This window comes from Vitis riparia, chromosome 18 (genome assembly GCF_004353265.1).
Source record: "Vitis riparia cultivar Riparia Gloire de Montpellier isolate 1030 chromosome 18, EGFV_Vit.rip_1.0, whole genome shotgun sequence".
Classification (NCBI taxonomy): domain Eukaryota; kingdom Viridiplantae; phylum Streptophyta; class Magnoliopsida; order Vitales; family Vitaceae; genus Vitis; species Vitis riparia.
This window is the reverse complement of record NC_048448.1, coordinates 6,383,406-6,409,843: the sequence shown is the minus strand read 5'-3', so window position 1 is coordinate 6,409,843 and position 26,438 is coordinate 6,383,406. Positions and strand designations below refer to the sequence as shown.

The 26,438-nt window shown below is 35.5% G+C and overlaps 2 protein-coding genes and 1 long non-coding RNA gene across 7 annotated transcripts in view; 2 read left to right on the top strand and 1 right to left on the bottom strand.

Annotated features, from left to right (window-relative positions):
• Window positions 1–618: 618 nt before the first annotated feature.
• On the top strand, window positions 619–5,597 carry LOC117906314 (oligopeptide transporter 2-like). The gene is made up of 6 exons (XM_034819302.1): window positions 619–1,201; window positions 1,281–1,378; window positions 3,026–3,589; window positions 3,744–3,996; window positions 4,275–4,457; window positions 4,799–5,597. Exons 1-6 carry the CDS (start codon window positions 692–694, stop codon window positions 5,411–5,413), a joined length of 2,223 nt encoding a protein of 740 aa, XP_034675193.1. The 5' UTR covers window positions 619–691; the 3' UTR covers window positions 5,414–5,597.
• Window positions 5,598–12,414: 6,817 nt separating this feature from the next.
• LOC117907274 (pentatricopeptide repeat-containing protein At1g09900) lies at window positions 12,415–14,802 on the bottom strand. The gene is made up of 2 exons (XM_034820767.1): window positions 12,676–14,802; window positions 12,415–12,581 (listed from the first exon to the last, which is right to left on the bottom strand). Exon 1 carries the CDS (start codon window positions 14,550–14,552, stop codon window positions 12,720–12,722), a length of 1,833 nt encoding a protein of 610 aa, XP_034676658.1. The 5' UTR covers window positions 14,553–14,802; the 3' UTR covers window positions 12,415–12,581; window positions 12,676–12,719.
• Window positions 14,803–17,416: 2,614 nt separating this feature from the next.
• The window catches only part of LOC117907142, a 22,137-nt gene continuing 13,115 nt past the window's right edge, over window positions 17,417–26,438 (top strand). For 2 of the 5 annotated variants that reach the window (XR_004649949.1, XR_004649948.1), the window contains exons 1-3: window positions 17,431–17,786; window positions 18,351–18,416; window positions 25,464–25,634. This is a non-coding gene — a long non-coding RNA (uncharacterized LOC117907142). The other 3 variants (XR_004649951.1, XR_004649950.1, XR_004649952.1) reach the window with 3 other exon arrangements.

Genomic DNA, 26,438 nt, shown 5'->3' with positions numbered 1-26,438 from the left:
TCTTAATGCTTCATAGTGCTAAATATTATGTTGTTTGTTTATGTGGTATTTTATTTCTATTAACTATTAAAAAGTAAAAAAAAAAATCAATATGTTATTTTTTCTATTTAAAAAAAGTTACATATTTTGGTTTTTTCTATTTAGTAAAAGATTTATAATAAATTATGAAAAAGTAGAAAAACAAACAACCTTAATTAAATTCTAAAAACAAATTGCTTTCAACAAAAAGTTAAAAAAAAATAAAAACCACATATTTTGATTTTTTCTATTTAATAAAAAGTTTATAATAAGTCATGAAAAGGTAGAAAAACAAATCACCTAAAATTTGAAAATAAATTACTTTCAACAAAAATCCAAAAAAACAAACACTTGTATCATTCCAAAAATAAAAAATAAAGAAATAAAAAAAAATCTAAAAGCTGTTAGCTGAGATTCTTGAAGTTTATAATTAGTTAATGAACTTAGCACAAAATAAGATCAACGAATTGGGCATGCAAGCATACGTGTGTATAATCTTCCATCCATACGTGTGTATAATAATAATAATAATAATAATAGACGAACGCAGCCCATACCCAAATCCAAAACGTAACAGACTAACAGACCAACCCTGCTACAAGAGCATTGGGAAGAGCATCTTTTGGCTGGTTTCAACTTTTAAGGCCAATCTGCAAAACCCCTCTCCCTCGCCATGGCCTCTCTAGAAATAGACGGTTCAAGGAGATCAAAATCCGTAGAAGAAATCGACGAGCACGAGTTGTCTCCTATCGAGGAGGTTCGATTAACCGTGCCCACCACCGACGATCCCTCGCTGCCCGTATGGACGTTTCGAATGTGGTTTCTGGGTTTGATATCATGTGTGCTTCTGTCCTTCCTCAACACCTTCTTCGGTTACAGGACGGAGCCCCTGGTAATCACCATGATATCTGTGCAGGTCGCCACGCTTCCGGTGGGACGGTTCATGGCGAAGGTGCTGCCTAAGACCAAGTTTCGGGTGCCTGGTTTTGGGTCGAGGGAGTACTCTTTGAACCCGGGGCCCTTCAATGTGAAGGAGCATGTGCTGATATCCATATTCGCAAATGCCGGTGCGGCATTTGGGAGTGGAACGGCTTATGCTATTAGTATTGTGGATATCATTAAGGCTTTCTACCACAGAGAGATCTCTTTCTTGGCTTGTTGGATTCTTGTGATCACAACCCAGGTTTGGCGCAGGTTACTCTCTTTTCTCCGCCTCCAAGGCGGTGGTGGTGAAAACTGAAACGTGGGTGTGATGTGTACAGGTTCTAGGGTATGGTTGGGCCGGGATTCTGAGGAAGTTCGTAGTTGACCCGGCAGAGATGTGGTGGCCGAGTAGTCTTACTCAAGTCTCTTTATTCAGGTAATTTCTTAAACCGCGCCCCTTTTTAAGGCTTTTTAACTTTATTTTTCGAACTTAGAGCAGTATAAAGAAGGCGCACTTAGATCAATGTTGTATTTTAGTATACTTCTACTTTACTCTTTTATTTTTTATTTTTTTATTCTCTTTTAAACTATCCTTAAGAAGGGCTTTTTTTTTTTTTTTTTTTTTTTTTTTTTTTTTTTTTTTTTTTTTTAACTTGAACGGCTATTTTAAAAAATAAATCTTAAAAAATGGAACTTTGAAAAAAAATTCTTAAAATATGGTAATTACAAAAATATTTCCAAATATACGATACTTTTTGTCACTTTGAAAGATGTTTTTTGAAGAGATACCTTTCATATTTTTCATATCAACTATATATGTTAAAAAAAATTGAATTTACACTAAAGAGACACTTTTCATAATTCCATAAATTGCTAAAGATGTCTCTTCAAAATATACTTTTTCATAATTTTTTTATTAATTATATATATTAAAAAAATTGAATTTATATTAAAGAAATATCTTGTTCACAATATCATAAAATCAAATTTATACCAAATGTGCCTATTGAAGAGACATCTTCGATAATTTTCATATCAGTCCCATAGTGAAAAAAAAAAATTGAATTTACATTGAAGGTGTTTCTACAATTCCACAAAATTGAATTTATATTAAATGTATCTTTTGAAGAAATATTTTTTACAATTTTTATATTAGTCATTTATAAAAAAAATTAAATTTATTCTAAAAGTATTTCTTAAAGGAAAACCTTTTAATATAAATTTAATTTTATAAAATTGTGTAAGGTATCTTTTGAAAACATACTTTTAATATAAATTTAATTATTTCAATGGATGACTAATACAATAATTATTGAAGGTGTCTCTTAATATAAATTTAATTTTGTAAAATTATAAAAAGTATATTTTAAGAAGATATATTTAGTATAAATTTAATTTTTTTTACTATGCAACTGATATGAAAATTGTGAAAAATATATATTTAAAAGATACTTTTAATATAAATTCAATTTTATAGAATTGTAAAAAATGTCTCTTGAAGATATATTTTTAATGTAAATTCAAAATTTTTTAACATATGTTATTGATATAAAAATGATGGAATGTGTTTTTTCAAAAGACACATTTCAAACTGGCAAAAAGTACCATAGATTTGAAAATATTTTATATTGTACTGTATTTTAAAAAATTAATTTTAAATTCACCCGACAATTATCAAAAATCCAAAATAAGAATGGTATCTAAATATTTCAACTTAAACCCCATTTCTTTATGTTCATCTTCCTTTCTTAATTATCTTTTATTTCTTGTACATATTTTTGTTTTATTTGATTTTTTTAAAAGAAGGTGAAACTAAAAAAACAAAAATATGAGAAAATCTTAGATAAAGTGTACTTAAAAATCATCATTTCTTTATGTTCATCTTCCTTTCTTATTTTTTTTTTTTTAAAAAAATTATTATTCTAAGACTATCTGCGTGAATAGTGAATACTTTTTAAGACTTAATCTTCCATGCATGTGAAGTTTCGATTTAGGGCCTTCTAAGAAAATGTCCCAATAATTATAGAGAGAAGAAAGAATTCAAGAATGACTAGTATTTTCAATTTTCATTTCACAAATGCAGCGCACTTCACGAGAAAGACAAGAAGCGGATGACAAGAGCGAAATTCTTCTTAATCGCACTCATCTGCAGCTTCTCCTGGTATGTGGTTCCAGGGTACCTCTTCCCTACCTTGGGAACCATCAGTTGGGTGTGCTGGGTATTCCCAAATTCTATCACAGCCCAGCAGATCGGGTCTGGAATGCGTGGCCTAGGCATCGGGGCCATGACTCTTGACTGGTCAGTCATAGCTTCATTCCTTGGCAGCCCTCTCATCACTCCCTTCTTCGCCATTATTAATGTCCTTGCGGGCTATGTCATTTTCATGTACCTTATCACCCCTGTAGCCTACTGGGGACTTAACGTATACAATGCCAAGAACTTCCCTATCTTCTCCTCCCATTTATTCAATGCCCAGGGACAAAGGTATAATGTTTCTGCAATAGTGAATAATAAGTTCGAGATAGACATGGAAACATATCAGAAGCAAGGACACATACACCTCAGCATTTTCTTTTCTATTTCATACGGCCTTGGGTTCGCTGCTGTTATATCTACTCTCACGCATGTGGCCTTGTTTAATGGAAGGTAACTACTACTGTATAACTTTTGAATTCTGTGTTTGTTGATCTGAAAAAAAATGTATGGGTTTTAATAAATAGATTGAGAAAAAAGAAGAAAACGGGTTAGTTGCATTCATAGTCTGCTCAGCGAGCAAAAGTTGAGTGAGGGTTCCATGCAGGGAAATATATAAACAATTCCGAGCTACATACAAGGGAAAGGAAGACATTCACACAAAACTCATGAAGAATTACAAGGACATACCCAACACGTGGTTTCACCTGATGCTGGGGCTGTCATTGGCTCTGTCTCTGATCCTCTGCATCTTCATGAAAGATGAGATCCAAATGCCATGGTGGGGACTCATCTTTGCAGCATTCCTAGCATTGACATTCACCCTTCCAATCAGCATCATAACTGCTACAACAAATCAGGTGAATAAATCAATCTCAAACCATCCTATTTTATTCTTGTGTACATCTTTCTGCATTGATAACTATGAGCCTATCTTGTACAAGTGAGAAAATAGTCATTGCCAAAGAACAAAGAGACTCCCTTGAGGGACAGTTGGTTCCACTACATAACTAATTAAAAATTACCTTTTCCCTTATCAAAATTTGAAATTCTAAAGAAGCCGTGACTAAATTTGTTGTCTCAGCTGTCCCTCCCATTAACAATCTATGTATATATCTTTCTTACCTTGGAATTACAGACACCAGGACTGAATATCGTCACAGAATACCTCATGGGAGTCATATTACCAGGACGGCCAATTGCTAATGTCTGCTTCAAAACCTATGGGTATATAAGCATGGCACAAGCAGTCTCCTTTCTCAATGATTTCAAGCTTGGCCATTACATGAAGATTCCTCCCCGATCAATGTTTGTGGTTCAGGTATTAATTCTCCTTCTTAACAAAGAAATTTTAATCTAGAAAAATTGGATATAGATAAAAACAACAACAAAAAAAAAAAACATACTCTATTGACAGATATTATGAAACATAGGATGCTTCTAAGTGGCAAATCAATGCAGGTTGAAATCAAAATTAAATAATAATAATAATAATAATAATAATGAAAAGAACAATTAATAAATAGTCAAAATACAGAGAAGAACAAGAACAAGTAAAGAAGATGAAAAGGCAAAGAAACCCAACTTAGTTCATTTTTAAACTTTTTGTTCAAACATCTAATTCTTTTTAACTTGTTTTTCATTTTATTTTCTCCGCTCAAGTTGATTGGGACCATCATAGCTGGAACGGTGAACATTACAGTGGCATGGTGGCTGCTGACAAGCATTGAGAACATTTGCCAGGATCAATTACTTCCTCCTAATAGTCCTTGGACATGCCCAGGTGATCGAGTCTTCTATGATGCATCTGTCATCTGGGGTTTGGTAGGGCCCAGACGAATATTTGGGGATCTGGGAGACTACTCAGCCCTCAACTGGTTCTTTCTCGTTGGCGCACTGGGACCTGTGTTGGTTTGGTCGCTGCATAAAGCATTCCCCACACAGAAATGGATTTCACTCGTTAACCTCCCAGTACTTCTCGGAGCAACGGGTGCAATGCCACCAGCTACAACCCTGAATTTCAACGCATGGATCTTTGTTGGAACAATATTCAATTTCTTCATCTTCAGATACCGAAAGAGTTGGTGGCAGAGGTACAATTATGTTCTCTCGGCCGCACTGGACGCTGGGTTGGCTTTCATGGGAGTCCTTTTGTACTTCTCACTGACCATGGCGAACAGAAGTATATCCTGGTGGGGTGCGGAAGGTGAGCACTGTGGGTTGGCCTCATGTCCAACAGCCAAAGGCATCGTGGTAGACGGGTGTCCTGTACATTGACACCCTGCAGGACATCAGTAAACATATTTTGTGAATCTTAAGCAGTTTTCATTTCCACTGCCTCTCCTAAAGGCATAAGAAGATTTTTAGGATATCGATTAAATGGAACTACAGCAATTTCTATTTCTCAAACTCTTAGTTAGAATCATTTTATATTAAAGGATGGAGGTAGATTTAGTTTCAATTTTTCATATCACAGCTTTATTATTGTTGAGCCAGCTCCTGTAAGTTGACTAGTGAAAAGTGAAAACAACTGCATATTAGAATTGAAGGGCCCCTGCGCGCCGGCCCTGGCTCATCTTCATTACTTTTTGACTTCTGGTGCTGTTGCAGGAGGAGTGCGAGTAGAAAGCAAAAAGCAAAAGGTGATTCTAACACTTTTCCGTACAACATTTTAGCGCATTCTTAAGTGGCAAGCACTGATTTGCACTGTATGCTTTCAATAGCACGAATATTTGTATTCAAGTTGATTTTTTTTATAGATTAGCTATAAGTTTTCAATAACGGTTACTGGTGGCTGTACTGTTGTTAGGATTAAAGCATCTGTCGTCTGAAAAATTAATTGACTTGTAATGAGATCAAACTAATCTTTTTTATATAATTTAATATCACATTTATCTTTGGATTTAATGGCATGGGGCATTACCCATCCCACACAACTTGCCTTTAGTCTTTAACTCATCTCGAGGCTTATAATGGGCTATGTTGAGGCCTCGCGTCCCTGGTGATCCACGTAGTTGCCAAATGGATGAACGCACGATCTCAACCAATATAGATTCTTGATTCAATCGTCCCTGCAAAAGGCGCCCGGACAAGGTGTCCGGACGCACCCTCCGATGGTTTTGTCAGCCATGGAAAGAGAGATAAATCAGTTGGCCTTTTATTAGGTATCGCAAGCTTACCTTCCTCCTTGTGCGAAGATTCATATATATATATATAGTGTCAGAATCTTTATTTCCCTCTTTAATGGTAGGGAGATATTTTGGCTTGTCATGATGCCACTAGGTGGTGGCAGGGCCATCATCACCCTACGGGTGGCTGACAGAGATTGTGGGAGGCGCCGCGACTGTCAGAGATCGAGGGAAGTGACTTGCCGTCACCTCATTCCTGTCTTTTCACTCTACAGGTGGCGGAATGTGGGCCATGACAGACTGTTGTGATGACGTGCAAGACTTGCTTACTTTAAGTCAATGATCCGGACAAAACATATCCGGATAAGATATGTCGGTCATCCGAATGTGATATGGGGTTGTTCGGATGTGAGGCTTGCGAGTGTCGTGTGCCTCTCCCTTAGGGGTCCGGATAGGAGAAGCGCGCCACGTGTACTCTTGGGAAGATCCGGATGGGTTAAATCCAGATAAGACTGTGTGCCATGTGTCATAAAGGGATGTATGCCACGTGTCATCAGGGGATGTATGTCACGTGTTATTAAGGGGAGGGGTCCTTACAGGCTACACCCATCCTAGGATTATTTTTCAACCATCATTTTCTTAAGGATCAATAGCATTATTACATACTTAAGTAACCTATTCCTGATATGCGCCCAAGCCAATGCTGGTTCATGCCATGCCAACGTATTGACCTACCTTTTGGAAAGTTATGCTTCCAAAATTTCTATGGGCGATGATGGTAGTCATAGCGGTGGTAGATGAAGATTGGGGTTATCAATTCACGTGGTCATCAACAAGTAAAATGTAAAATTCTTGCTTCAGTACTTTTGCCATTTGAGTCAGCCAATGTTTTAGTTTAAAATTGAAAAAAAACATGGAACTGACTACTCCATATAGTTGGAATAATAATGTGGTAGAGATTGGACCCATTTCCCTGCAGCTTAATCTTGTGGGGAAAAGTTACCTCCAAAAAATTCATGTAAAAAGAAAGTTATTAGATGTACAATACTCTTTTAACCAATATTTTTGGAATCGGATTGGATATTGAATCGAAAAAGTTACCGATTCATGATTTACTAGTCGAACCAGTGATTGAATTGCAGTAGAATCAATAACGTCATAAATAAAGTTGATTTTTACTTTTAAATCCTTTTACCTTATCCCACATCGAAAGTGAGAGGAAAAATAAAGTGTTTTACAAACTCTTCCCAATTAATTAAAGACATGTGCCATAGGTGGGCCTTATGGCATGCCACTAAAGATGGCCCACTGTGAGGTAGTGGCTTTCAACAAACATAATGAGGGTTTAGCTCATCAAAGAGTTGAAGCCTGGGCCCAGATACTGGATTAATAATCATTGACATCAGTGTTTAACTTAAGGTAAGGTATGTTGATATTTTTAGAAGGTGTTTGATAAATTATTTTAATAATTTAATTTAAATTATTTTAATAATTTAATTTAAATTATTACGGTTAGAAGGTGTTTGATGAATTAATTTAATAATTTAATTTAAATTATTAAGTATGTTGAATATATTTGATAAAATAATTTAATATTATAATTTAAAATTAAATGACTTAAAGTAGGCCCCGGAAATAAATAATTTATTTACATCTTAAATTTTTTTTAATTCCTTATACATTTCTTATTTAGATAAACACGTTTATTAATTAAGTAATTTGATCAATTTAGTAGTTTAGACCCAAATTTAAATTAGTTTTTAAGTATTTGATCAAATTCAAAAAATATTTATAAAATTTGAAAAATCACCCATGAGCTATAGAAAAGCAATTGATAAATAATTCTTCCTAAAACACTTTGAAAAGAAATTTATATATAAAAAAAGAAAAAAGAAAAATCACCTCAACTAAAAACATTTGCAATGGAAACACCCTTAAAAGTACTCTCAAAGTAATTCACTAATTTAGTGATTCTAAAAGTTTGTTTAAAAATGGCTTTAGAAAACATTTTTAGTATAAAAATGTTCTTAAAAAAAATGAAACTTTTAACAAATTTACAAAGCATATTTAAAAAATTGAAAATTTATTTTTTTGTGTTTTCTAAAGAAGTATTTGATAAATGATTTTTTTTAAAACATTTATAAAGAATATTTTTATTAAAAATACTTTAAATAAAAATATTAATAATATATTCTAAAAATATATTTGATAATATTTTTAATATATTTTAGTATAAAATATAGATTTTAAAAAAAATATATATATTTGACAAAATTTAAAAGATCGAAAATTGTTATATGGTAGGAAGGATGCTTACGTTACAAACACTTCAAATAAAAATACTTTGTCACATGCTTCAAATTTATTTGACGAATCAAGTACAACCTTATAACTTTGAAAGCAATATTAAATTATAATTTCGGTGTTAATAATAGTTTAATCATAACTTAAAATAATCTAGTAAGTTTTCTAAGGCATGAGTGGGGAACGAGAAGTGATATATTGAGACGTCAGGGAACATAAACTAGATACGTACAACAGCTTTTGCAGAGCAATAATCAAATGGATTCACCCTACACCAAACAAGAACCAGAAACCCGCAACTGCACGTCTTTAATAGAGTACTGCTTTGTCCACATGACCAACCAGTATCTTAGAAAATGCAGCGAGGTACGCTTCAGAGTTCAGACAGCTGCCTATACCTATCACAATTCTATCTTTTTCAAGTTAGAGCTTGGGTTTTCTCTCTCCCTCCCTCTCTCTCTCTCTCTCTCTCTCTATCTCTCCCTCTCAGCCTAAAACCTACGCTTCTCTTTACTTCTGTGATCAATAATGAAGCTTTGAGAATCCCACCTTTTTAGGGTCTCGAGCTCATAGCAAGCACACATATATAGGTTTACTATGAAGCATGGATATGGAGAAGAAAAAGGAAACTGAACGCTATAAGTGATCAGCTTAATTTCGAATAAAATTATGACTTAAAAGAATTATGAACTCACAATCCTTGATATTTTTGGACGTGAAACCAAGAACTCGAACAGGCTAAAGATACCCAATACTGGCACAAATATAAAAGATTTTCTTTTTCTTTTCTTTAAAATAATATAAAGTAGCAAAGGAATTCCTCATGATTAGAACTTATCTGAGAATGGCATGTGAGAATATAGAAATATAAATCCATTCAACACGTATACGTATTTCCCACAACGTAACAAGTTTACAAGATTCCCAATAAGATCTTTAAAACAGAATATATTAACCATTAATCTCCAAGAGGTTTTGACAAAGAAGGGACAGCAAATCTAGCAGAGAAGCCGCGATTGGAAGAACCCTCACAATCCTCATCCCAACAGCCATCATCAAAGTTTTGAGCATAGCTTAAAGGGTCGTACCTGAAACTACTAAACGGTTTGGGTCTTTTGGGCTTGAAAGCTTCCATTATTTTCCAACCTACACGTCTGTGCCTTGTCTGAGTGTTTCTTCTTCCTTTGCTCCATGGAAACTTCAGCTTAAGATTACCCCAGCACGATAGCAACCCCACTTCTTCTTCATCACCTGGTTTTTTGGGATCCATCAATATGACAATACCTGATAGATGAAGAAATATTTCTGAGGTCTCTCTCCCTCTCTCTCGTTAAGGATTTTGAGTGTGTGGTAGAAAAGATACCATAGTATACGTACAAAAGAAAAGAAGGGGGCAAAAAAAAAAAGAAGAAAGAACAGGAGCCTCCGGGATGAGGGAATGAATTCAGCTTTGTCGTTTTGGCTTAATTGTGATTTGCCAAGGGAATCTTCAGACTTCAGAGTGCATTATAGTATGATACGATTGTCATTCAACTGGCTTCATTGGGACATATAAAGGATGACAAGAGAAATAGTACTAATTATATTTTGAACTAATTTAGAGATTACCATATAATTTGTAAAAATTGTTGTTATTGAAATAATATGAAAATTCACCCATGGCAGAAGATAATAAAAATAGATATATTATAGGATGGGAAAGTTATTAAGAATATGTTGAAATATTTGAGGTAGTGTAAAAGAAAAAAATTATGAAATAGAGATAAGCATGTGAAGTTTAACTAAATAGATAAAGATGTGAGAAAAAATAGAAGATACTATATTCTTTTTATAATATTCTTTATGATATTAATACTTAAAAATGAATATAAGAAGTCAAACCACATTCAAACCCGGGCCATGGCCATGTATGTCTTTTGTGTAATTTTCTTCTTTGTATTACTATACCAACAAATGACATCTTTGACTACTACAAGAAATTATATAAGAATTTCCATTAGCACAAGAAGTTAAATTTATATGTAGTAGAGTGTTCCACTAACAAAAATATTACAACAAAATTTAGAAACTTATACTGATGCCGTGAAGGTATATGTGGGGATGGTCATGACTCATGAAGCATGCCTTGGTAGGGAAAATGATAATTTATTTTTATGTAAGGTGACAATGATTATGCATTGTGTAATAAAGAAAAGATGTAGATTATGTAAGAAAAACACATGGCAGGGCGGTGGTGGATGGAAAGCATGTAGTTAAGAAGTTTTAAAAATGCTCTTGAATTTAACATTCAGGAAAAATAAAAAGAAGAAAAATGGAAACGAAAAACTTATTGGGGTTTGGTTTGGTTGATTCTCTAGGATGAGCCTAAAGCTTGTAGAGAGGGAAAGAGACGGATTTGTTGTGAGTAGGCGCTGGAATTTTGGCAGTTTATATGAAGAGTAGAACTGTGATGATGTATTATTGGTACCATCCAATTGCTTGTATGGATAGAACAAGTGATCTCAATGCACGTTTGGTTGTGGGTGTTCAAAGATGTGTGATTCATCTGGCTCATCACTTGAGGCGGGCACTTGTCACTTTATTCTACATTGATTTCAGTCGCCGTTGGGTTTGTCTGACTCGGGGTTCTTTTTCCTCCTTTTTCTTTGATGTAGTTTTTGTTTTTCCTTCCACTTTTTTTTTTTTTTTGGGATAACGGGAGGATAGTATGGTCCATATTACACCCGACCCTTCATCTACCAATTTTGGCAAGTGGCGCAATTTCAAGAGGACTGTAGAGGATCATCAGTCCATCTGGATGCCCATAGGAGGTTGTACCCACGAATAACATTTCCTCCGCAATGGACCATATACAACCGCAGAATACACGGCCATTGGGGAAGAAGGTAGATGTGGAACTCCACGTTGACTCGATCTATGGTGATGGGAAGGCCGAAGGGAAAAATGATTGATGATGCTGATGGAATCAGACTGTTTATTTGAAAAGGCAGAGTCAAACTTAGCACGCTCAAATTCTTTTGGTATTTAACCCATTAAAACGAGTTATAGAGTGAAGCAGTAGAGATGGACGCTTTTCCTTTGGCAGCCAGATCTTTTAGTGAATGGTCGTCATTTGGCAATTGGCAATTGGCAATTGGCACAGGCACAAGCAATCTGATTGAGAACTGTCAGCCTGTTTATAAGCCTGAATGGCCAATTGATAAACCCATAACTTTATAGTCCAATATAGGTGACAAACAATGTTTCGTGTTGAAATGACAAACTGAAAAGGCAAGATAGAAGGCAATTTGTTATACAAGTAGAACTCAGCAGCCTGAAATTTCTCGCTAAACAACATTGGCCCGTATGATGGTATCACCAGAATAATCTGTTTGAACGGTAGGCGGCATGAGCCCCATCTAACACTCAGCTATATGGCACCAATTGGTCGGTTCAATCATAAACAAATTCTAGAGGCAAAGCCAAATCGTCCATCTGGTATGACAATCTGCCTTTGAAATTTCTCTGAATCACCCCACTTTTTTTTGTCAAAATGCTAACAATTTTGCCTAACACTGCCACGCAACATTAGTTCAATACTATGTAACAAAGGAATGGATCCCTCAGTATATGATATCATTCAAAATCATGGTCAAACCCTTAATTGTATGGTGGCTTAAGGTAAACTAATGAAGCACTTCCCTTAAAAAGAGAAAGAGGAGGCAATATAGGTTCTTTTTCCTCTTTTTTTTTTTTAATTGAAATATAAGTCGTTACAATGTGAGACAAAAAACCATTTCAGCAACCATTGCCCTATGAAATTTTGTTGTGGTAAAGGAAATAACCATCACACTGACTGCAAGGTAATAGAACAAGGCAAGTACGAATGGGTATCCGTATGTAGATTAAAGCGAGACAACCAAGTAAAAAAAAATTCACGAGTGTACCAAATATAACCTGAAACCAAACATAGTAAGGAAAAGGCTACATTATGTGGGTTGTTATCTAACAAAATTAACCTTGGATCTTGCTTGCTGCAAAAAGAAAATTAAAAATAATAATAATCCGACATCTAGGAAATGATTGGGAAAGAAATCAAGACAAGCCAAATCCAAGGGCATAATTTACCAGAGACTACTCGTCCAAGAGTAAAAGCTGGCATGTACTCCAGGTTACATTTTGACTGCCACCTGTTCTGCTGAGCTTTTCTTCACAAGTCCCCTGGAGCACAGCTCATTCAACAAGTCCAGAGCTTCCTTGGCTAAACCTTCATATGCAATACCTTCAATGAGAATGGTGTATGTAGCTTCAGTGGGTTTACATCGCTTGGATATCATATAAGCCAAGAAGTCAATGGCCCGATCGGTTTGCCGAGACTTGCACAGTCCCAACATGATAGAATTATAGGTGATTGCGTTGGGCCTGATACCTAATCCTTCCAAGTCATGAAAAAATTTAATGGCTTCATCAACCTTTCCTTCTCTACTAAGCCCTGAGACAAGCGAAGAGTAGGTAATTATATCAGGTTTGAGACCCTTCCTCCGCATCTCATCCAACAACTTTATGGCTCGTTCTGTTTTCCCCACCTTTGAAAGCCCATCAATAACTGTATTATAAGTTATTAAAACAGGAGAACAACCTTTGCTACTTAACTGATTAAGAATCTCAACTGCAACATCAACCTTCCCATCTTTGCATAAAGCAGTGAGCAAAGTATTATAGGTCACAATATCTGGATAACACCCCCGAGACACCATTATGTCCAGATATTCAATTGCTCTATCCATCTTCTTTTCTTTGCAAAACCCATGAAGCAATGGATTATAGCTCAATGAATTAGGAGTGCATCCATGCATAGGCATTTTCTCCAAAACGTCAATTGCCCTGCCCAATAGTCCCTGCCGACACAAGAAGTTAATCAAGATATTGAAGGTGACAACACTAGGGGAACATCCTTTTCGAAGCATGTCAGCTAAGAGTTTCTCGGCATCCATCCACCTTCCCGTACTACACATACTCCGCAAAATGATATTATGGGTAATCACATTAGGTTGGCAACCATACGATGGCATATTATTCAAGAATTTGATTGCTTCATCCAACCTCCCTTCCTTGCAAATCCCATTAATAAGAACATTATAAGTGACAACATCAGGCTTACTACCTTTATTCCTCATCTCATCTAAGAGCTTCATTGCCTGCCCAACACCGCTTTCCTTGCAAGTTGCTTCAATCAAAATGGTGTATGTTATCACATCAGGATAACACTCTTTTTGCAATTGCCGATCAAGAACTTCCATTGCTTGCTTTAATTTGCCACTATCACACAAAGTACGCAAAATGGTATTATATGTAACAACATCGGGAGCAACATTCATTCGGTCGAGCACCTGTAGAGCATTATCGATCTCCCCTGACTTGCAATACCCACTAATCAAAACATTGTAAGTTATAACATCAGGAACCGCCCCTGACTGTTCCAGAATTTCCATAACCCAAGTGGCCTTCTTGGTCTTACCAATACGACAAAACCCTCTAATCAAACTTGTGCACGGTATAATATCAGGAATATCACCCCGATAAACCATACTCTCAAGAAATTTAAACCCATCCTCCAATTCCCCATTTCTAACCAATCGACGAAGATGATTATTACTCTCATGTTCCTCAATACTGCTTGAGGAATTTGATGTGTAATTTCCACCACTCAAATGAACATGCTGGCTTTTCTCAGCATATGGCAATTTGCCATTGGAACTAAATGTATCAGCTCTCAGGGCAGCAAAAACTTGGTTTCGCCTCTGGTTTCGAGACCCCCCGATTTTTTTACACTCATTGCTAGTACCATCACATAAAGCAAGAAAGCGAGCTTTGTACCCTAAAACAAGGTTTGAGCGAAACCTAGCCCTCGTCCCCAAACCGGTTTTTGTAGTGCTCTCCCTATGAACATGCTGCAATGAGTAAAGCCCCTCATGGGTTTGGCTCACGGGTACTATCAAATCCATAGTCAATCCTACTCGTATTATAACAGAGGTCAAACTGAACTCAGAAATTCATGAGAAAGTGTTGATTGAAACAAAGTAACAGATACTTGAATGGACTCTGTACATAAAAACTGAATCCAGAGAGAGAAAAGCAGGGAAAGAGTGCTTACTGTGTTAAGCGTTCTGAGAAGTGAGAAGAGTGAAACCAGAGACGAACGAAACCCTTCTTATCCCTTTCCTGTCTTCTTGTTTTTTTGTAGACTCGGGGTTCAGGGCCTGAGGCGTAATATAGCCATATAGGCGGTGGGAATCTAATTGGCCCTGTTAATGGGCTGGGCCGAACCGGCTAGGGTTTTGTTTTCAGCAGCCTCAGAGAAGGGCCTAATAAACATCGCTTACAGCCGCTTCTTTTGTGCAGTGCCCTATGATTTAATTTCAAAGGATTGAACAAGTACGGTATGTGAAGTTCCAATGTTCAAACTGACTTGGAATATGCATCCTCTTTTAATGACTTTTACCACATTTTTATCCCTTTTGTTGTGAATTGTGTTACCGTACCAGAAATTGTTTTTTAAATGCAACAAATTGAGACAACTGAGATGATTAGCGCAAAGATTATGAAAATTGGAATGGGCAAAGGGGTCTTTTGCTGAAGATGAAATGGAGGGATTGAAAGTCCAAAGTGTACAATTTTGGTTTTGCTTTTATTTTTGTTGCATTTAGGATCTGGAGCAGTTGAATCTAACAAACGCAGAAAGTCCAAATGATGTCGGTTTGCAGAGGACATGGCGGCGAAGAATGTTAAACCATATTGTTTTTCAAGAAGCGGGGACGAACCAGCAAGTTCTCTCGGCTGACTATTGTCTTCAATCCAGGTTTTTTCTCAGTACTGGACTCCATTTATAGAAATCTAGACATCAAAGGACCAAAAGTAATGCCATCCAGCCTCATTCCGTATTGATGCGTTTCTCCAAGTTCTCATTCACCACCATATATACCCATGGATCAACCCATTCCAAGAATCCGATATGATTTTTCTATCCAGCCTGCATTTCACGCAATTCAAATTTTAAAGTAAACACAACAGTTTTGTTGAAGAGTACAGTCCTTGAATTGGATTGGGAGAATCTTATCATACTCACAAAACCTTCACCTCTCCAAGTTCCAATAGCTTCGATCCTACACAAACGTGCAACAGTTCTGCAAAACTAGGAGCCTGTTTGGCAGTATAATTTAAAATATTTGTGTAGGATCGATTTCAACAATTCAACAGTTCTACCACTTCACTGAAACCCTATTCTTATCGATTTCAACAATGTTCGGTACGGTGCTTCTATCAACAGTGAGTATATCCCTTCCTCGGAGAAGGGGGATACGGTGAAATATAACGATGACGTTTTGGTACAGGAAAACGGAGAAAGTAGGACTGTAGGAGGAAATGGAGAAAACAATAGAGCACCCAATCCAGGTATTGAACAAAGAAAGTACAATGACAATGTTTTGAAGAATGAAACGGAGGACGTTCACTGGCATGGCCTTTTAGCTCCAAGAGGAGAAAAGTGAGCTAAATGGAAAAATTCAAACCCAGGCACAGTGGAGTTCCTTCCTTTTCGCTGCAAGAGGCTGCAAGAAGACGGAGGTTCCACGTCTTACAGGGCTAGGTATGAAAGAAACAGCAGGAAGCAAGCACAGACGATATATACACATTGAACTGGGTGTCCACTACCTGAGATGTGCTGTGATAAAGGCTTTGCCCCTTGGGGACATCTTTCGGGTGACTGCCGCCTCCTTTAGCCGAGAAAAAAACCCTCCAACGGTCGCCACTTGACACCGTCTGGAGTATATTCGCACGTGATATTTATCTGTCAAATATACCACTTCTGTTAAAAAAACATTACTTTTTCTTGTGACCCTAGAAAATATCTTGGCTATCCGAGTGTCGAGAGTTCGTAATATCTCCCCCTTGCACCATTTTTTAATTAAGAGTTACGAATGTACAACAAGGCCAAACTCCAAAGCTGACACGTGGCTATAGAAGATAGGTGATTTACACTTTCTGAAATTATAATTCCTTTTTTTAGTATAACGAGTTCTCTGGATGCCACAAAAGTCTAATAGAAAAAGAGATCTTACGGATTTAAAAAGAGATAAACTTAAGGACAGAGCATCAGCTACGTGTTCAATTTCAGTTCACCTGGAACCACATTATTAGGACCTGATATCAATGTGATCGTAGCGGATTCATTACGTGTTCGATTCCCATTTGTTAAGGGGACCACGTCACCAGTTCTTACCGTACGACCTAGGGAGTTTTACGCCCGTTTGTTTCCAGTTTCGACACGTGCACTGGTTGGTTTGCCTACTCGCGGGAATACACTCTTTTGAATCGGCGTGGAATTGGGGGCAGTGGAGCTTAGGCGGCTTGGCAGATTGATATAAAAGCCAAACGGTGGTGGTTGGATGCGGGGATTGGAGTACCATCCATGATCGGTTCTAAAAGTCAGTCCGATCTGTTTATTTGTACTGCTTCACCACCCACCCCACCATCCGTAGTGGCAGGCAACCGGCAAGCAATTAATTTCCTTTCTTGGCCTAATAAGTTTTTTGGCTTTTGGAAATGTGCTTGAATAATTTTAAAAAGTGTTAAATCGATTGGCTTCAATATTAGGCACATTGAACTTGTAGAGCCTATAATTATGTGTGTACGACTCTTTAGAAGGAACGATAACAAAGGTGACATTTGACTGTTTAGAAGGAGCAACAACAAAGGTGAAATTTATAGTGAAAAAAAAGTGACCTCAGCTAAAGTTGACCCGGGACAGAATCATACTTCTCATGCTCCCTTAGTTATCCCCTCCCTGGAACTTCTCAAATGATCCAAGAATTGGACATTGAAAAGAGAGATGATTCATAGCTTCATCCCAGTAACCAAACATGGTCTATTTTGAGCCAAAAAGCCGAGTCAAAAGCAGGAAGCCGACTCAATCTTAAATCTTAACTTATGTCCTGCTGGCTAAGGTGGAGTTGCAGCTGTTACCAAACCTGTGAAAAAGCCCTTTCGGGGAATCCGAAACCCTAGAAATTTTAAATGATAAAGAAAAGCAGGGAGTGACTACGTTGCAGATCAAGTGGGGGCATCCACCCCCCACTCCAGTCTGCATTTCATTATTAAAATAAACCCCTGTTCCAGATATTTTCATAACATCCTCCCTCTCTCTCTCTCCTCTTTCCCTCTCAACGTCCATTCATTTCCAGGTATAAACCGCTTGTCTCCCTTCATGAAGCACATCTCTCTGTTCATCATTTCTCCGTCGTTCTCTATTTTTTCTGCAATTCTTTTGCTTCTGCAATTCTTTCACTGTTGCCCGTGAATACGCTTATATAAATTCATCTAGTGCTCTGCGGCTTCTTCCTTAATGTTGTTTCCTTCGTTGTATGTAATCTTTTTGTCTTTTTTTGTTTTGTTTTTTGCGTTATGAAGTTTCGATTTCGTTTGCATTCAGCACTTTTGAATCTTGATGTTGCAAAAGGAAATTTTCCGATCGGAGACCACCTCTAATGTTCTGCCTGTTTGCCGAGAAATTGTAGGAAAAGTAAAGGAAAAGAAATCTACAGATCTTATAGCGTGCATATCACATCCAAGTTTTCTTTTTATTTTCCTTTTGTCTTCTCTGTAACCAAACAACCGGTTATGCTGCATTTCCACTGTTGCTCTTGTCGATCATGATGATGATACTGCCGCCTTTGGTTGTAGAGTTCTAATCCATTTTTTGGCATTTCGCATAGTCTTCCTTATATTATTTTCCTTTCGTTTTGTAGTGTTTATAGATATGAGTTGGATAAAGAACAGATTTGATTCAATCTGGAGACGCGTAGGCCTGTGAGGTGAGGATTTACCTATTTAAAGGATTATGATGTTTTGTTTATTATTGCTATTATTATTCCTTTTCGGTTAGCGTGAAGTATTGCTTGCTTTAATACATGATGGCGTCACTGCTGCCATCATTGTAACCTATTTAAGTTGGTGGTACTGGTTTCTATCATTTTAATTGAGATGTGTACTGTGTCAGAAGTGATAAGTGATGGTTTAATTATCATTTTTAATTTTAAATTTACATGCATTTCGTCATATTAATTCCTGGACACTTTTTTTTTTTACCTCTATCATTTGAGAGCAAATCAGCAGGAACTACTAACTACTGAATTTTAGTGGTTAATTCCTGGTTGGATGCTTCAAGGATAGAGGAAAACATGTACTATTAGGGGGGCAGCCTTCCAGAATTTGAAGGCAATCTAATTTATGGTGTGCTTTTGGTTCTTGTAATATGATAGAAGCACACAAAAAATAATCATCCATGGTGTATACTGTTGTTGTTTAGGCTTGATTTAAGTGATGATGATTGAGATGCAGATAGAAGTTTGCTTTTGATTTTATGTGAAAAAATTAAAGGCGGAGAAAAATTAACTATTAAAGAAAAGGTAATGGAAGCACATTAATTTGTAAACTTTAAACTTTAGTGTTTAGTTTTTTCCTTCAATTGCTCCCTAGGCAGTGTTGGATACTTTAATGTAAAGTCTTCCACATTACTTAATTTAATGTTATTTTATTTAGAAAATGGAAGACAAAATTCTTGCAAGTTTACAAGAACTACTTAAAAGTTTATTTTAGAATCTTTAATAGAGTATTTCAAGGCCTATTAATTACCATGTGAATGGTCAAATATATTGGATGACTTTACAGACAATGCTTGTACAATTTGGACATGAGTTAGGCATTTTCAATATGTGGGGTTGATTAAAAGAGGTTTGCTGTGCTTGTTTGTTCCTATACTCAAATAAGGTAGTTGAGGAGAGAGGGTTCTTTTTGGAGTCTTGAGGAATGGTTATATGGTGCCTTTATTGTTCAATGTTCACACACTTTTGGCATTTATTGACCTTTGTTTTTTAGGTAATGAGATAGAATTTTGCAGGTGTCACATTGTGGATTGTTAAAAGTTCTATTTTGCTAACTATTTATTTGGAGTTACTTTGTTTTGAAAATGATTTTATGTGATACCTTTTCTTCAAATAATGACTTGATTGAGCGAGATGGCATGGGCTTCTCACAACATAATGAGTGATTTTATGATCAAACATGGGAGTTATATGATGAAATATTAGTAAGTTTGCTCCAAAAGTAGGACCCTAAAAAAACCAACCTTTGAAGAAAAGAGCTTCCTACACACCTTTTGAAACCTAAAACCCTCTTATTTCACTTTCATTATCACTATTGAAGAATTTAATTTGCGCACCATACACACCTTGCCCCACCCCATATCTCCCATCTATCCACCTATCTATCTATCTATCGTGTATATATATATATATATATATATATATGTATGTGTGTGTGTGTGTGTGTGTGTATGTATATGCATATATGTATTTATATATTTTAGGACTTTAGTCTTTGTTTGCTTTTTTTGTTTGAATCATAAGGTGTTTTAGTATCATTTTATTTAAGTCAAGTCTTATTTTTAAATAATTTGTTTGAATACAATAATTAAAAGATTTTACCTTTTATATGAAATTTAAAGTTAATGACACATTTGCAATGATTTCTATTCTAATTTGAGACAAATTCAAACATATTTAGACTCCAATTGAAAAAAGAAAAACAAATGTCCCTTTACTGTAGAGCACTTGTACAAGAGAATTCATGCAACCTAGCTCTTCCACTATTATCAAGTAGTGAATTTGATGTAATTGTGAATTTTTTTTCATCATCATAGAAACTGCCTTTACTCAAACCTTTGTAACTTTGTAAGAACCCCATTATCATATTCATTCTTTATCTTAGCCAATGGAGAGTAATATTGAAAGTGACAATGAATGGGAGGATTTTTGTTTATAAGTAATAAAGTGTAGTTGGAACTTGTATTTCTTTAGTGAACGCCTATAAACATATCTAAGAGTTGTATTTTGCATTATGCAAGAAAAAGAAAGTTGATGTGAAAAATTCTATCTTAATTGGATGAGGTTTTTTATTTTTGAAGCCTAGGCATAAAAAGATGGTTGGGAGTTACATTTTTAGTGAAAGCTCAAAATGCAACCTATACCACCTCATCTAGGCCATCCCACATGGCAAAAAATTTAACAAACGGGGGGTTTATTCCAACTAACCCCTTTGAAGATACTTGCCCTGCCCCTAGCATCCTATTTTTGGAGCAAACCTAGTATATTTGTTTTTTTTGGGTAATAAAAATTATATATACAAAAAAAATTAGTCCACCAAGTATGCAAGACGAATATAATAGGCACAAATTGGTAAAGCTACAAAAGATATAACACAAAAAACAACTCTCTCTCTCTTTCTCTCAACATGATCTCAATCAGTTTACAAAATCAATTAAAGGCATTGAGCCTTTTTTAATGTATATCCAAACCTAAGCTAACAAGTTACTTAGAAACAAACATTTCAACTTTTGATTAGAGTGCTCCTCATTTTCAAATGCTCTTCAATTTTTTTTCTTCCACAATGTCCAAAAAATGCATAAAGGAGTAGCATTCCAAACCTTCTTCCATTTTCTCCCTACAAATGAGTCATGCTAGCTTAACAAAGTTTCCTTAATCATGAAAACGAGCACCTAAGCTACACCAAATCAAAAATAAAAAACTATCATAAAGTACAATGAAGAAGATTATAATCAATTGATTCCCCTTCATTCTTAAATGTCACGTGTTCACCAATGGTCACCTTCTCCTTTGAAGCTAATCTAATGTGAAATTTTTTTGCTAATTGGCTTCCTAAACAAAAAATTGTCTTCCCCATCTCCAATATAAAGTAGATTAATTTGACAAAAAAAAACTTTATTCTTCAACTCTTTCTAGATCCCCCTAACAATAACATCCCTCCTCATCAAGTTATCTTGCAAATTGTAATCTTAAGAAAAAAGTATCAACAATATCCAATTCTCAATCCTTTCAATGTCTAGAGAAACACGGATTCCAATGATCCTTTGCACCTATCTCATCTCGTAAATCCATAATTCAAGTATCTTTGGACGAAGTTAGAGCATACAAAGAGAGAAACTATACACGCAATGGCTCCTTCCTATACCACTCATCCTTTTAAAACTTGATTCTCATTTCATTGCCTACTTCAAAAGCAGTCCTACTATTAAAAAGGTCTTACACCTTCTTGATAGCTTTCCATATTCTAACCACATACCCATCTCTCACCTCATAGAAATTCGAGCCACTTTTCTTTCCATACTTTTCCTCTATGACTTGTTTCCAAAACAATTCTCCTCCTTCATAAGAAAATCTCCAATTCCACTTTCCAAAGATGGCCTTATTAAGAGATGAGAGACTTCTAATACCCAAGCCCCCTTTACCACTATCCATGCAGACTTACTAGATGTGGCCTTTTCTCTTAAGTCTCACCTTCCTATAGAAAATCACTTTAAATCTTCTCAAGCCTCGATATGGGGATTGGAAATAAGGACATGTAGAGTCCTCTAGTAGTGCTTTAGGAAACACTTCTAATATAAAAAAAGTGTTTTTGGAGAAAAATCAGGTATTTGGGAAAATTTAGAAAGTACTTTTAAAAATTTTAAATATCACTTATAGTGGCTCATGGAAGAATACTTGATAAGCGATTCTCTCAAAAACACTTATAGAGAAAGCACTTCAACTAAAAGTATTTCAAATAGAAATACTACCAAATGCACTCGTAGTAAATAAACATACCAGATACAATGCTTTGAATCAACACGAGTCTTCCCCCTTTAGAGAACTATTGTCTCTTTAACATTGACAATCTTCTACGAAACCTCCATTCCACCTCATCCCATACCAATACTAATCTAAAAGGAGCACCTAATCAAGTGGTCCTTATTAGTGTTCTTATCCCTCACTAGAGAAAATCCCATTGGATCTTCTCAATTTTAACAATTTCATTAATTAGGATTCTAAAGGAAAAGACAAAAGGTAGGTAACATGAGGGTGTAAGAAGATTGAATTAGAGCAATCTCACCACCTAACAAGAGGTAAGCCTTTTTCTACCAATCTAGACATATAAAGATTTGAAGAACAAAATCATCCATAAACTCTAAGGTTAAGCTTAAGATGAGACATTACCATTATGAGACAAAAAATTTACAGCATCAATAAAATGGTCGTAAAAAATTGGAATTTTATTCTGTGTAACTTTAAAAGCCTTCATTTGGCTTCAAGCACTATTGGCATAAAGATAAATTGGGAAAAGAGGAAGGTTTTTTCATGCTACTTATTGTCTTACTAGGACCACTTGACTTACTATTTCTAAAATTTAAGGAAAAAAAGCTTGTTCATGTTGTTTAATGAGTGTGTTCAATTGTTATTGCCAACATAAGTCACAAACGGACCCTACTAAGCCTTCCTTATCTGTGCTTGAATTTCCCTTTTTTTTACCATTCATCACTAAATGCACTGCACAACATGATTTTGAAAGGAAAACATCCTTTTTTTTTTCCTATGAAAATTTGTCCAACATGAGATTCTTATTATGAGAATTCATTCACATACTAATCAAAAGAATTCATTCACATACTAAACGTAGTTTGCTTTTAAGTGCTTTTGGTTAACTACATAGGTCCTGTTTGGATTGACTTCTTCGAAGCCAAAGCACTTTGCTTTAGTTCAACAAGAACTCCAATACCTATTTGAATAATTTTGTTGAAAAAAGACTTCAAAAAGAGTTCAATATGAAAGCCAGGAAATGTTGCTTTTCATAAAAGCTCTATTTTGACTCGTATGGAAATTCAATCATGTTCAATAAAACTTTTAGAATATCAATATTACACTTTGAAGTAGCTTTGGTTTCAACTTCAATTTCTTGATGCAGCCAAAGACACAGAGCTATTCCTGACAGGCCTATCATCCCTTTTTTTCTTGTCTATGGGAGGAAGTCATCTGACTGGGAAAACCATCAGAGAGTTGGGATCATATGTGGGGTCTTGATTAAAAGTACTGCAAATTCTCTCATTAAGGCAGGATATGTATGGGAAGATACTATTTCAGTGAGCAGTCAATTATCTATCAAAATTCTGGTCTGCATCTGCTGTAGGTATTTATATCCATGCAAAGATGCTTACTTGCTCATAAGAAACCCAAATCGGCTAGTCCTAAAGTCCAAGATGCTCCTTTGAAATGAGTGGCTAATGTACATGGCAGTACATGAAATTTCACTTTCTTTAGGGGACAGGAAACAATGACTTGAAGAGATCTTATTGGGCTATATGACTTTCTGTTCATTATAGCCAAATTAGCTCTGAACATGTCATGTATTTAGATAATTCTTTTAAACTAGCTACTGAGATAGCTTACATGAACTCTATTAGTTATCACCATATATAGCTTATAATAACCCCTTAGACCCTTTTTAGATGATATCAACAGTCTTTTTAAAGTTGCTTGATCCACATTGAAGCAGGACAACCATTTCCCCCTTCTTTGCTACTATAGGTTGAGTCAAATATCTATGTATCCCTTCCTTTCCCTTTTTATTTTCTTTAAAAAAAAAAAAAAAACAGAACACCACACTTGTTCTCTCTTCTGACTTCTGAGGCTTGCACCATTCAAATATAGGCATGAAACTCCTCCAGTTTGTCAATGATATTGCTTTGAGAACCTTCTAGTTTTCTGATTATTGATTTCAAAACTTGATAGCAGGCTTAGAATTTTCAGAGGGCCGATATGGGACTCAGTACCCTTCATTGGATGTGATACATTCTAATTTTGTGTTTCCTCAGAGTCCTCAATTTTACCTGACATTTGTGTCTGAGGTATAGATGATTCCTTTCTTAGTTTAACCCATAAACAAAATTATACTGGATAATTCCTAAATTTTGTGCAGAATGCCTGTATTATTATAATTAATATTTCTACTTTTTTATAAAAAGTACCACTGTGACAGTATATGCCTGTTTCTACAACATGCATCGTTTTGCTCTTGCCCCTTACAGCCCCCACCACACACTGCACAAACCATATTATCTTTTTGGAAATTGGTCCTTAAATTATTGCCAAGTTTACTAGGATCATGATTTTGTGAACCATATGCTTCTGTTTTTCAAACATTTGATGTTTTGGCCCTCTCAAGTTGCCAATTTTGCAAATTGTTGTCAAAATTCTTTGCCAATTTGCCAATGATATGGGCTTTCCAGCGTTTTGTTTCCCATGATAAGGAGTGATTGCATCTGAAACTTGAACTCAAAGCATGGTTTAAGTTCTCAAACAAGCACTATGACTAGGCTTGGGAAGTTGTCAATTTGCAATCAATCACCCATGAGATGAGCCCCCATTTAAGTGATTGCTAATGAAAAATGCATCTTGATCATTTTTTTATTATCTGAACTGACATTTTTTCCTTTGCTCCCTTGAAGAAATCATGCTCTATACTATTGTGATATAACAAGTTTCAAAGTTGTTTGATTACCTACTTTTAATATGCTGTAGTTTCAGTTTTTCCTGGGCACAACTTTTTATTTGCACGCTGCCTACATAAAAAGTTGGGTACTTGCAGAGGTCTTTGACGCTTAGTGTTCATATTCAAGATCTCTCTTTTCAAATTAAATTTTGAATTTGTTTTTTATATCAGTTTTATTCCTAAGCTTGTCACCATCAGCACCATCTTGGCTTTTTGTGGGGATGAAAACTATACTCTGTCTTGCGAGTTCCTATGTAGCTTTCAAAAATTGGTTGCATGCTCAGTTTTCAACTTTGAACAGTGGGCACTTTTATTCCAACTGTGGATCTTCCATCGTAAATAATAAATGTTTGGTTAGTGTTTGAATTGTTAGTTACTCAACTCTTAAAAATGGAAGTTGTATACGTTTTGTGTGCTTTGGTGCACTCTTTTTGGCGCTTTTTAATGCATTCTTTTTTCTTTCTTTCTTTTTTACCTATCAGAAATATATATATTTAAACCTGGAAGTGGATGGAACAACTGGAATTCATGACTATGGCTGTGGGTCATCAGAAGGGGTTGTAATGTTTAAGTAAACCAACAAAAACCATTACTGCACCACTTCTTGGGGATTTTCTGTGTGCAATCTAGGTGGATGGAGGTTTCGTTGCCAGGTTGGATTTGATTTTGGTCCTTTGGCTTCTGCTTAGAGATTATGACATCCTCTAAAATGCACTTGCTTTGGATTTCTTTCATACAAATGAAACATTGAAGTGAAATTACCTTTTTGAATTTAAACTGTTCCATACTCATTGATTTTGATTGTGGCTTGCTGAAAACTGAGATGATTTTCAGATGGCTTTTTTGCAGCCTTAACCATGGATTTCTTAGATAGTCTTAATTATGGATGGTTTCATTTTTCTGAAGACTGCTTTAGCGCTCTTTAATAGATGCTCTGATTGTTTATATAAAATAATAATAATAATAATAAATAAGAAAAAGAAAAAAATGAAGTCATCTAGTTTTTGTTCCAGTTATACTGAGGAGCTGCTTTTTGAATCATGAGATGAAGATATGTATTAGTCAATTTTTTTTATTTTGTTTTTTCAAACTGCCATATCTTCACATGTCTCTAGGTGCAGATTTAATGTGTCCCTTCTTCCTTTTTTTTTTTTTTTGGTTCACTATTTCCTTTCTGTATTTTTATATTATTGTGCTTGTCATGTATGAATAGGTGACCTTATTCTTACACATCCACAAACCTTATTATTTTAATACAGATCATGAAATTTGAGTTTGTCCATGGAATACTGAATTGGAGAAAATAAGGTGGTCAATTTTACATTGTCCTTAGTTGAAGGTTGAAATCCAACTATAATTTTCTTTGTTTATTGACATAAGGTAACATACTATTATTCTGATTTAAGAGTTAAAAAATCCTTTTTGAATATGTTTTGTCGACATGGACATGAGTTGTG

What these genes read in the sequence shown, in the direction of transcription:
- LOC117907274 (XM_034820767.1), bottom strand. Translation starts at nt 14,552, where the DNA reads ATGGATTTGATAGTACCCGTGAGCCAAACCCATGAGGGGCTTTACTCA.
- LOC117906314 (XM_034819302.1), top strand. Translation starts at nt 692, where the DNA reads ATGGCCTCTCTAGAAATAGACGGTTCAAGGAGATCAAAATCCGTAGAA. An exon ending in TAACTGCTACAACAAATCAG is followed by an intron (nt 3,997 to 4,274) that starts GTGAATAAATCA and finishes TTGGAATTACAG; the next exon opens with ACACCAGGACTGAATATCGT. An exon ending in GATCAATGTTTGTGGTTCAG is followed by an intron (nt 4,458 to 4,798) that starts GTATTAATTCTC and finishes TCTCCGCTCAAG; the next exon opens with TTGATTGGGACCATCATAGC.